A 13,063-nucleotide genomic window follows, 5' to 3' on the forward strand; every position below is an offset into this window, starting at 1 on the left:
GATGAGCTTCTGACTTTTTTAACCACATTTTACTCAGCATCCATACACTTCAAGATCAGACACTGGGTGTACTTGTATAATAAGAGCAACAAAAGATAGATTTCTCTCCTCGACTCCCCTCCTCCATCTTTTCAACCCCACATCCCAGTGGCTTAAATCTCCATGGAGTTGGCTGGGTGGGAGTGGGAGAGATGGGGAGAAACAGGAGTGCTTTAGTTGACATGCAGTGTGTGGCACTGTGGTTGTGGCTTTGCACTCTGAGAGAGGCCTGGCTTGGAAGTAATAGGTTATCAATATATTTTATTGACTGCTGATTGACGAAAGCCTGATGAATATGTTATTGTCTGCTGTTAGAGCCTAGTGGGAAACAACATGTGGAGACTTGAGAACCAATATGATGACAAAGGCAGGCATCTGATGCATAGCTGATGCACGTGGAAATGGAGCACGTGTGTGTGTGTGTGTGTCCTGAATTTAGATGAAAGGGAGGTTCCCATTATTTTGAGGAAAACACATGTTGCCACAAAAAAAGCCTATATTTTTGTTGTGGTGTGCATGAGCATGCAAGTGTTGTAGTAGGAGGATTTGGTGCAGTGCGAATCCCCTTTGTAATGGTGCAGCAAACCCCCCACCCTCCCTACACAGCTCTCTTTCTGCATGCTGAGGTTTATGTAAAAGCATTACGTAAGACAATAACACACACTCCTACCAGCCCACCAGATCAAAGCTAAGGGATGCTGACCGGGAGAGCGTTGCCGTTCTGGTGCACAGGAGCACATGTGGTGGCTGATCTCATCATTAATCTGCTGCTGCTGTGTTCTGGATGTGGACACTCATCCTCATTGTGAGCCGTACGTGTGTGCCCGTTTGTTTGCTGCATAATATAGTAGAAGTGCATGACAGAGGGTTTAGTATGTGACGGACCGCAAAGGTATCTGAGGAGAATTGTGGGAGAGTGTGGAAGAAACTAAATGTGAAGAAGATGTACAGTGTTTTTGTCCCAGCTTGGCTGAATTCACTGCTTTTAAATCAAGCTAGCTTATAGGCCTAACTATTGATAAACTGCCACAATAGCAATAATTGTGTAATGGTTTGCTAATGTATTAGAGCAACACAAGCATAAAGAGATATTATGTTCAGCAAACAATCTCGGCAATGTCATTTAAAGCAGTATCTGTTGAATAGAATGGTTGTTTAATTCAGCTAACATTAGCCACCAGCCACTATATCACTATATTGCTAATAGCTGAAGCTTCTTTTTAAGACAAAGGGTGTGCTGTCTTTGAAAAGCAAAATTGTCTTACTTGAAACAGGATGGTATGAGACCGTATAGCCTACAGCTTAAGTTTTGGCATCGTTTTTCTCTGTGATGCTACTAGCTAGTTTTCACTTCTGTCTTTTACCAGTTGTTCTAACAAGCTATAACTTGCTACTGACATTTATTTGTCAATATTCTAAGCTAAATTGGTATCTACTGTAATTATAGAACCACAAAGAGCACATTTAAGCTTATTAGAGAAAGTCATTAGCTAACAACAAACAAGTTGCACACAGAAAAATGACTCCTAGGCCTTTAAGTGTGATGGAACTGTAGCTCTATTAGCATCTTTTAGCTGTTTTCTTAAGTGCTAAAACATAATACTTAAGATTTCAGAGATGTTTTTTGTCCTTATTGCAAATTAAAAATATTTGCCTCTAACATGTAATATAAACCCCAAGAAGGCTATAAATTTAAGCTTTTAGAAACACTGCTGAAAAATAGTGACATTTCCAAAATCTTTCAATATGCAAGATAGGGTTACCTTGCCATGATGAACGTGCGTGCATGTGTGTGTGCGTGTGTGTTTGTGTTTGTGATGAAGCCCTCAGCACGATTCAAAAGCTGTACCCCACATTTTGCATGGCAGCTTCTCCATAGTGGTTCCCATAGTAACTCCACTAGGTCAACCAATGAAAAGAGGGGGCTGGGCTGGGCAAGAAGGAGGATGAGAGAGTATGGGGGGGGTTCCTGAGACACAGTGTGTGAGGTGACGTTATTTTGGTTGATCTGTTGAAAGATGTATAGTAATAAAACACACGCACATTAAAAAGAGAAATGCAGTGCTAGTGATCGTAGTCTCCATCAGCACTCTGACATTTAGCAGACTTACTCTAAACACATCGATTCCACTTGTAAAGGTGCCACTCGGTAGCACTGCTTTACACCTCTCCAACCTCATGGGAAGCTCTTCCACAACCATTTTACCTCTCCGTGCACTCCCCCCCTCTGTTGATGTTTACGTTAAGTCCACTATCTTTCCTCACTTCCCTCTCTTTCAGTCGCATGATGCTGCAGTTCCTTTCAGGGCACTACGTGTTATCCACCTAACTGTCAATAATTCATCAGCAGACAAGCTTCTCTTTATGACACCATGACAACAAGAGCATGCAGTGCAATGTGATGCCATGTGAAGATTTAACCCTGCTGAAAGTCAAACAGGAAAATCCATTTTGTAAGAGTTCAACAGGAGGATACACAAGCATGCATTCTTTTACAGTGACATGTTCAGACTTTGAAAAACTCCAATAAAAAAAAAAGATTAATTTTTTCAAAACTGAATGGGAGCTTGTTAGCAAAATAGATTTGGAGTCATGAGATGAGGAATGAAAGAAAACTTCCTCAAAGGCAAATGTCTAGAAGAATGAGTCAATGGCTTGGAGCACTGTACAACGGCTTGATTTAAGCACAATATCACTTGTTAAAATTTGAGATGCACATTCCTGATTCCAAAATGCCACAGTTAAACTCTTAAACCGTATTACCATATAGAATCATGGGAGACTCCCACCTGAAAACTGTGTCATTTTGGCTGTCATTTTCAACGGAAACAACGCTGGAAATTTCATTAGAAGGGGGGCTGGCTTCAACGTACACTATACATAGCTGTGTATGCATGGGCAGAGGGCTATAGAATTCTCTTTCTAAAGCGTCTTCTGGGTGGTTGGCTTGTCAGGTCATATTACTCTGCCCACTGAAGACTGAAGCTGTACCTGTTACCAAAAAGTGACCTGCATGTGGCAAGAAATGAAACCAGTTTATAGCTGAGCTTATGTTTCATGATATAACTGATGGTGACATCAATGTTTGATCATAGATTATCTATGAGTTCTGAACAACATGAAGTCAGGGACACAGAAAATTAACAGAAAATTAATTTAATTTAGATCACAGCCAGAGCTATTTTACAAATTTCTCACTCATTCATAGTCAAATATTTTACAACAATTCTTCTCATGGCTTTAGGATGATTTCAATCAATGTTACAGTTTTAAACATATTTTGAACCTGTGCACACCTTCATAGGGCACCACAGGAATGAGACCTTAAACCTGGAAGTGAGTTAGCATTTGAGCGCCATGGGGTCTATCCTCTCAAACTCAATGGGGATTTTGAATGGGTTTGTGTTTAGACGCCTGAAATAAGGTCTGTGGTTAGCACAAGCTTAAGAGATGTTCAGATTCTCCATCTAAATTGGGGTTTATTGAGTTAAAAAGTATGTAAATAAAGGGGAATAAAATAAAGAAAAGAAAAGAGAATAAGAGATAAATAAGTGAAAGAGAAAAAGTTGAAAGTAATGTTAGAATAAGTGCAACGAGTATCTAGAGAACAGTTAGCTAAAAAACTATGCATTTTGTTAGACGACATAAACTACGTTAGGTAACACCCCCACTTGTGAATTTTGTGAACGCATCCTTACAAAGGCGGTTGCTAATAAGTGGCTAATTGAGACTACAGTGGTTGTCGACACAAACGCCGGGAACTGTCTCACTAGACTGCCTTACAGCCTCTAGTCATGTTTTTCAGTGCTCTTGCAAACTCTTGTAGGTTCATCAAAATAAATATATATATATATATATATATATATATATATATTTATATTTCATGACTTAGATCCTCCGTCTTATTATGCCATGTGTAAACTGCTCATTACCCCAGGTAGTGGTAAATTGATACAATACAGGCATATTGCCTACATGTTTGTGTGCAACATGCCAAAATGAAATCATATGTCACAGTTGGCTCCTCTGCTCACCTGCCTTCACTCAGTTACTCAGTGCTTTTCCACTCACCCTGCCAGCCACACCTGCCTAATCAGCCAACTCTACTCACCTGTGCACACAGCTGCCTCCCATGTGCTTCAGTATTTCAAAGTGACTGCACAATCTGACAGAATACAGGCCCTTCTATCTGTGATGTATACTGTTTCATTCAGTGTGGAAGTGGCTTCATAAGCCCTCCTCATGTTATTGACACTCCAACTCAGATGTGATATGCATGATGGCTCAGTAAATAACACAAAACTTCACATTTCATGTAAAAAAAACTAATGACCTAACATTTGAAAGGCGAGTTAATCGAACCGGCTACATCCATCCTCATTTTTATTTTTTTTATTCTTGTTTGTTTTGAATTGGAGGCACATGTGAAGTGAAGTTTTGCATTTAATTTTGCACAGCATTGTGAGTGTTAAAATACAATTTCCCTGAAAAGATGCATTCAGCCAACACTGCACAAAACCAGGAAGCTAGTGTCCATCCTGAAATGTTCAGTCTTCTGAGGTGGACCCAAAAAATGCATACTGAATGGCCATAAGGGTTCAGTCTACTGAAACCTCCTTACTGAAAGGTACGCACTGCATACTGAACTGTGGCTTTTCGAAAAGGGCCACTGCCAGATCGTTCTATTGCTTCATGCAAGACTTTCCAGCATTCATCCATGGATCGGTCTCCCTGCCTCTGACCTGTCTTCCCTCTGTCCACTGTAGGATTGTTTGTTATTACAGACTGCCTTCCTGCTGCCAAACCTACTGCTACCTGACCAAGTCCTCAGTTTGCTTCCCCAACGGTAAGGCTGCCAATATCATGCAGCCTTATAGAAGAAAAACTTCAGGGCACTCTTTTTAAAAAAATGAAGAAGCCTTTATTGTCATAGCATGGTGAAGTTAACCTTCAAAATACACTTTGATGTATTTTGGCATCAAACCTTAATCAGGAAGTCAAACAAACAGATGCTTTGACGACAGTGTGTATGTGCCCAAGTGGATTTTCCTCTCGGGCATAGAATTGAGGCTTGTGGAGTGTGCCAACACACAAAACCTCCTTAGCATAAGGTGAATGAGGTGCTCTCTCAATCTGAAGGGCACCTTATACACCAACAATTTATTTAAAACAAAAACACACCACACCAGAATGGAAACTTAGAAGGAGGACATACTGGCTGCTGCATTGTTGCCAGAAAATCTGACACTTCAACACATCATGTTTCTTTAATGTCTGATCATATAGTAAGGTCATTTTATGATTTAATTCAGTAGATATCTTACATATTGGACCTTTAAAAGTACTATTTTAAGGTCAAAAGTTACACATTGTTTTAAAGGTAGTTGTATTTGCATAAACCATATCATGAGTTAAAGCATTATTTGATTTGTATTTCACACCTTACTTTGAAAATGAAACAGGCATTCGAGGATAATGCTGAAACAACAGCGACAGGGAGATGTCATTTCTGTTTTTCATATAGCCTACTAAAAGTTGACTTAATACAGTTGGGCATATGCACACAATAATACACACCAACGATGACATATTTTTGTTTGGAGTCTGAAAATGAAACAGAAAATAAAAAGTCAACAGCAGTCACACATTCCTCATTCCTCCACAGTTCCAGTCCTCATTTATTATTGCGTAGCCTGAATATCCACAGTGACAAATGTGTACATTTTATCTTTCACCATCTCCTTGACTGTGTAATTGAGGGAATTGATACCGTCTTTTTCCATTTGCCATTGGGTGTTGTGCAATTTCTTTGATTTGGCTCATTGTGTAAGTCTCTCAGATGTTTAATCATCTTATACCTCCCTATTATCAAGTTAGGCCGAGAAATTTTCATTCCACGGAATAAAATCCGATTATATATATCATCATCTTCAGCACCCCAACCCCAGTAAGTATTGGGGAAGCCATTAATTCTCAAGAATTTCTCTTTTGACAATGAATGAACCCCACCAAAGAATGTAATATATGGTAATATGAAGTTAAACTTGTCCATGGCGACAGCCAAGTGTCTGGGAGAATCAAAACATCGGTAGAGATTACGGTCGTCCATAGGAACCAGATCGACGTCAGAGAAGACGAAGCAATCGTAATCATATTCCTTCAGCGCTTCAACATAGCCTGCATTCATCAGTTTTGCCCGGTTGAACACTCCTTCTCCGTCCTGGTTGATGACATACACACCATAGTCCACCTGCTGTCGCATCAGTATAGGATGGAGGTAATACAGCCAGTACTTCAGGTGGTCATGGAGATTTCGGAATGGGATGATGATTGCCACCTAAACAGACAATTTGCTTAATTATACATGAAGAAAGTCATGTACAGAACTGTGGGAAACTTGTTCCACTCCCTAATGGCTCTAAAAGAAAAAGCAGCACCTCCTTTTGGAATGCAACACTGCCCCCTAGAGGTTGACCTTGTGGCCCTGCTCATCTGTTCAAAGCAGAGTTGAACAGATCCCTTAATGGGCAGAGGGGCCAGTATTGTGAATTATCTTAAAAACCAACCGGACTGATAAATATATATAATACAATTATCATGCTTGATTAGTATTTGACAGTGGTGATATTGTTTTGACTTCTTATCAAAGATGTTAAGAGCTTGTTTTCTGGTGAAATACATTGTTACTGTTTTCAACAAGTTCAATGGGAGACAGGAATCAATGAACCACTTCACAGTGTTTTCCATGGCGATTGATAGTTTAGCAGCCACTTGTTCTGCATACTTGCCTTGAGTGTGTATGACCGTGTCACATCTGGATTTCCATATTTTCACATAAAGATAGGAGATCATTAATGTGTAAACTGAACAATAAAGGTCCTAGGATGGTATCTTGTGGTACCAACATGATGCAGGCACCTGATGGTGATAGAGAGTTATTTATATGCACACACTGGGAGCGACCTGATGAATATGATTGTATCCAGTTACGGGTTATTAATGGACGGACAGTTTTTTAAGTAGACAACTTCAAAGGCTTTATGTAGATCCAGGAATTCTGCAGATCCAGGAAATGTAGATCCAGGAAACTGGTTATCTATGAGTTCTGAACAACATGAAGTCAGGGACACAGAAAATTAACAGAAAATTAATTTAATGTAGATCACAGCCAGAGCTATTTTACAAATTTCTCACTCATTCATAGTCAAATATTTTACAACAATTCTTCTCATGGCTTTAGGATGATTTCAATCAATGTTACAGTTTTAAACATATTTTGAACCTGTGCACACCTTCATAGGGCACCACAGGAATGAGACCTTAAACCTGGAAGTGAGTTAGTATTTGAGCGCCATGGGGTCTATCCTCTCAAACTCAATGGCGATTGAGTTTGAATGGGTTTGTTTTTGGACGCCTGAAATAAGGTCTGTGGTTAGCACAAGCTTAAGAGATGTTCAGATTCTCCATCTAAATTGGGGTTTATTGAGTTAAAAAGTATGTAAATAAAGGGGAATAAAATAAAGAAAAGAAAAGAGAATAAGAGATAAATAAGTGAAAGAGAAAAAGTTGAAAGTAATGTTAGAATAAGTGCAACGAGTATCTAGAGAACAGTTAGCCAAAAAACTATGCAAGATTTTGAGGACAGGGTCCGTATCTTCTTAACAGTAAGACATGTGTAAATTAGACACTGAAGAGAAAGGTGGCTTTAAGAAGTAGTCAAATTGAGTAAAAATAAAAATAAAACAAAGAGGACAAATAACCCTGGCCAGGGTAATTGGAAAAATTAAAAGCACAAGTTAAGAAGTATAAAGATGAGAAATAAAGATGGTAAATAAAGATGAAATAAAGATGAAAGAGTTTTGAGAAAAGTGGAACAAATATGCGCTGAATAAAGGAAAATGTGTGCATTGAAGTGTGTGTGTGTGTGTGTGTGTGTGTGTGTGTGTGTGTGTGTGTGTGTGTGTGTGTGTGTGTGTGTGTGTGTGTGTGTGTGTGTGTGTGTGTGTGTGTGTGTGTGTGTGTGTGTCGCTGTACAACTTGTGTGTGTGTGCGAGTGATGAGGAATTTTTGAAGCCTTGGAGCAGGCTATGTGTGTGTGCGTTATTGGAGACTGTCTTGCGCTGTGAGTTAGATGTGTGTAAGAGGCTTGAGTAATGTTCGTGTCTGTGAAAATATGTGTGTGAGATCCGGAAATGTTCTTGTATGTGTGATTGATAAACAGAATAGATGTATTATTAAATAGGCATATATAGCAGGAGATTGGTTAAAGGGGATTTTAGTAACTCATAAGAAGGGACATTTTTGCTTCATCAGTGTTAAAAAACCTATGAGCCTTTGTCTCAGGGGACGTTTATATATTCGATTTGATAAAAATATGAGCCCCTCAGAGGATGTTTATTTAATCTGATAAATACATATGAGCCTAATAAAGGACGTTTATACATAAGTATATATAGTAAGACCAGCGAGGATAGTCTGTACACATTCAGGTAGCAGGATTAGGGAAAAGAACAGAAAAACTCCTGATAAAGTTTAAAACTGCCGGCTGATTGGTCTGTGAATTTTTCTTTCTGTCTGTTTGTGTGTATGTGTGTGACCACATTATGCTGCAAATTTTGTCTGTTCAAAAGAATGTATAGTCTTATTTAAAATAGGTGGAGAAGTTAGTTTTGACTATCAGAGGACACATTTTGTATTTGGCTGTTGATTGGGCGGATACTGTGCTGTTTTTTTTGTGTGTGCATAGACTCGGCATTAACCGCACTGGGTTTGGACCATAGGTTTGGACACAATGTGCACTCTCTGACAGCCAGGCTATACTGGAAGCCCTTACTAAATTTAGGAGGCGGTCCAAGAGGCGTTGCCTCAAATAGAGAGCCAATTAGATTACTCCTCTTGATGAGGAGTGGAGAGAGAGAGCCCCCTCCTCCTCCCTCTTCTGTCTGTGGGACACAGAGGGAAGGAAAAAAACCCTGTCAGGGAGAGGGCTTTTGTGACAGATAAAAAATGACAGATAATGTGTGCAGATTTCACTGAATTGTTATTGCATTGTGTATACGAATTCAGAGTGATCATAAGACACTAAACTTTTGTTTTGTTTCTTTTTTGTCTTCTCTGTTTGGTTTTACTATGCTGTGTGAGAGCAGAAGTAAAGACGGAAGAGATGGAATGTGTCTGAACTGGATCAGTCCAAAGGGCAGATGAGGAGATACCTGGCAGTACTTTACAAACACTGGGAGCCTTGCAGATAACAGCGCTAGGGATCCTGAATCCAGCTTGATCAAGGCCAGTGCAGTTCTATCCACATACTCTTTCAACAAACACCTGCATTTGTCTATATGTGTATACATTTATTTATAGTCAACATTTTTGATACATGTTTAGTTTGTTTTCACATATAGGCTTACAGTATTTCCTCTTATATATCACATTGCAATTATTTAGGGGGAAATCTTGGCAACAGACTGACTAATTGAAGCATTTGGTTAATTAATGGAGTATTGTTTTGATTGATCATTTGTGGTTGATTTGATTTAAATGCTGTTGAGTGCTGTGAATGCTGGTTTCTTTATCTGAGGATGGTCTAGCTTGATTTGGGTTGTTTTGAGATGGAACATTGACATTATTTCCATAATTTTAAGATAAATAGGTGTGATTAGATGCATCAGGTGATAAACAAGTGATTTTGCTTTCATAGTAAGAAGCCTTTGGTCTCCTTTGGGGTTGGCAAATTCATTCACTTTCAAGTGTGGTAACAGTACTTTCTAAATAGTTTTTAACTATTTCAGTTTGACTTACAATACAAGGAACTAAGAGGGTCATTGTAATGTCAAAGATGGACACCAAAATTACAAAAGCACTCATTCCTGTTGATGTAGTGCAGAAGACTAATCCTCTTGTTCAAAATATTCCAAAAATATCTGAAAAATGGAGCAAGCATTGGCCTGACATTGACCAGCCTTGGCCAGTAGAGAGGACTTTTAACGGATGTGATCAAAACAATACAGGTGCTTGTGTCTACATATAAGGTAAATCAGAAGAAAGGTAAAAAGGGAAAGAGATGTAAGGAGAAAAGACAAACCGAACTTGGCATTCTGCAGTTGTTTGAAAATGAGGGACAGAAATTGTTAGAAGCTGCAAGAGAATGCAAGAAATACAGAAAAATGATAAGGAAGCAGGAAAGTTAATGAAGAAGGTTAACACACCCTTCTCACATACTGCATCAGCAAAGAAGCCCCCGCCTTATGAGTAGGAAGTGAAGTTTACTGATGTTTATCCTCAGCTCTCAGTGATTAGACAGAAGGGCAACTATCACATCACAGGTGAGGATGAGCAAACAATAGAGAAGGGAAAGGCTACAACGACCATTAAGATGTACCCAAGCTCTGACAGTAAAAACAAAAAGACCCGTTTGATAAGTTGGAGCGGACAGCGGTTTAGATGACTGGAAATAGAGGATGAAAGTGAGAGTGATTCGGACGAAGCTGTTGGTGGCTATGACCCGGCAGTTAGACGGATGTTGGCTAAAGCGGAGAAAAAAGGAGACAAGCCAGTAAGAGGAATGGATCCAGGAAAGGACGACACAGATGTGAGTGATGGTGATGGAGACTCAGAAATAGAGGGTCCTTCATATCTTTACCCACTAGCAGCCGGTGCAGGGGTGGAAGATGATGGATGCAGGACTTTAAAAGAGATTGAGAGGACTATATATAGATGCCTTGTGAACATAAGTGAATCTACCAGTCCAGAAACCCAGCAATTATTGAAAAAGCGATTACAGGAACTGCAAATAACACAATAACACAAAATACAGAAGAAGAAGTCTTAAAAGTCTGACACTTTGGGGTATATATTGTGACGGTCACTGCCTTAGTCAAGATCTTACTAATTGATTCTGTCCCCCCTAGTTTTAGTAGAGGAGTTGGATGGTCCAATCGAGGGCACCTGGGTCTGTGCCTGGCAGGGCGTAAAAGCCCCCACCCCAGGGTTGATTCTCTCTCTCTCTGGCCTAAACTTTGACTTGTTCGTTTGTGCTATGGTTGTGGCTGGTTGTAAATAAATCATTGTTTCCTCAACTTGGGCTGTTCCGTTTCGTATTTGTCATGGCCATGGAGCCAGATTATGACAATATTACGTCCAAGAAAAGGAAAGAGACTCTATAAAATGTGTCCAGTAGTTGTGCGTGGGCAAAATTTAGAGTATAAGCCTTGGCAAAATACAGATATGTCAAACATACTTGAAAAGTTACCCACTCTTCAAGATGGAGCACATCCTTGGATTTCAAAGTTGGAAGAGGTTTTGGTGGGAACACAGCCTGCCATGGGAGACTCATTGGGGTTCCAGTGATGGAGGAAATCCTGCAGGCGGCAGGCCTTAATAGATATGTGGCGACTGCAGTATATGATCCAGAATTGTTGGCTGCAAGTAGGGGTCAGATGTGGAGAGCATTGAGAGATGCATTTCCAACATACGTACACCCTGATGATATTTTAATTGAATCATTGGGCCTGCAGGAAAACCCAAGAGCTTATGTGTCAAGGGCTCATCAAGTGTGGAGAAATGTCACAGGAAATTACCCGGATTTGAATCAAATGGAGCAATCAATTTTGCGAGCTAAGATACAGAAGGGGTTGCCCCTACCAGTGTGGAGCAAACTGGCAGAGGTGGTTGGTCTTGGAAGCATGGCAAAAGGTGTGTATACGGATCACATAGCACATCGCGTTGAGCTGTATCGGAAAAAGGAGCATGACCAGAAGGAACTACAGCTGGTGGACAATAAGAAAAAGGAGAAGAAACAAGCTGTGGTTATACAAAGTCAGCCTCAACCAACTCAATTACCACCACAACCGCAGCATGACCAGATCCAGTTTCAGCCACCCCAGCTGTTATCCGTGATAGATGCATTGAAACTTATAAGGAATTCATTTGGTCCATCAGAAGGAGCAGGATGGTCTGCTAATGCTTGGTTGCAATAACAATCAGGACCAGTAGGAGCTATAGTGGTTCAGATTCTGGTGGCTACTGAGTGGTAATGACCTGAGCAAAGATGAGGAGGTCATAGAGATGGGACAAGAGCTAATAGGAGAAATATCAATTTTGAATATCTGAATTCATCATTGACTCACTATTGTTTTGAACAGGAAGTGAATGGATAAAAGGGGGGAAATGGAATATGTTAATCATGTATATTAATCATGTATATGTTAATCATGTAGTGGAATAATGTGAAAGTATGATACAAAAATGAATATTTTTGATGTTTTTGTATGTGCAAAGATACTGGTTGTTGATTTTTCTTCCCAGGACAATATTTGGGAGACCAATGTGAGGGTGGCTGATTGTCCAGAGATCCTTCCAGCCTAATGGACTTGAACAACCAAACTCAGGAAAATGGAGGGTGGAAATGGACAGCGGACCCTGAATGAGGACATCTTGATGAGGGGTTTCGATTGAAAAATCATTGAAGGTTTATTAAAGTAGAAGCTGATGCTGCTGAAAAGCAACAGTTTGATATATACATATGTTTTTATATTATTGGATTTTCTTTATTACAATGTAACTTGTATTATTGATAAATATCCTGTACTTTTTACTCTATAATAGATATTTTTAGTAAGACATATTACTTTGGATTAGTATTCAAGTTTTCTGGAACTGTATAAGATGCATATATTGGGACCTCAGGTGTTTTCTTTCTTTATCGATCCTTAGGGATAGTGTTGTTAGGTAGGAAAAGGTCCATTGGAAGGTGCGATGGGTCGACCAGCCTGACTTTGGACAATTTTTTGATTTTATTTCTGAGGTTTTGTATGTGTGCATTTATAAATCATCCTATAAAGTTTTCAGAACCCTTTTCTTTTTAATTGGTTTGGAGTACTATAGGTGGTTGCCTGGGGCAGAGAGACTGTGAGAGAGTTTTCCTGTCTAGATTGTTTGATGGATACAATAAAGAAAGATAGTTGCCTGATGGATTTTTCGCGCTCACACTCCACAAATAAAACAAATACTATATTGCTAAGGTTAA

General features: G+C 39.6%; 1 protein-coding gene and 1 long non-coding RNA gene across 2 annotated transcripts; one reads left to right on the forward strand and one right to left on the reverse strand.

Annotated features, from left to right (window-relative positions):
* Positions 1–4,227: 4,227 nt before the first annotated feature.
* On the reverse strand, positions 4,228–6,786 carry LOC110000596 (beta-1,4-galactosyltransferase 1-like). The gene is given in 3 exon segments (XM_065949165.1): positions 4,228–5,851; positions 5,854–6,376; positions 6,775–6,786. Coding segments are annotated over 3 exon segments (666 nt in total). The 3' UTR covers positions 4,228–5,720.
* Positions 6,787–7,079: 293 nt separating this feature from the next.
* LOC136177206 (uncharacterized) lies at positions 7,080–13,063 on the forward strand. The gene is made up of 2 exons (XR_010664846.1): positions 7,080–9,057; positions 9,186–13,063. It is a non-coding gene; the product is annotated as an uncharacterized lncRNA (long non-coding RNA).

The sequence above is a fragment of the Labrus bergylta genome, chromosome 20, assembly GCF_963930695.1.
Source record: "Labrus bergylta chromosome 20, fLabBer1.1, whole genome shotgun sequence".
Classification (NCBI taxonomy): Eukaryota; Metazoa; Chordata; class Actinopteri; order Labriformes; family Labridae; genus Labrus; species Labrus bergylta.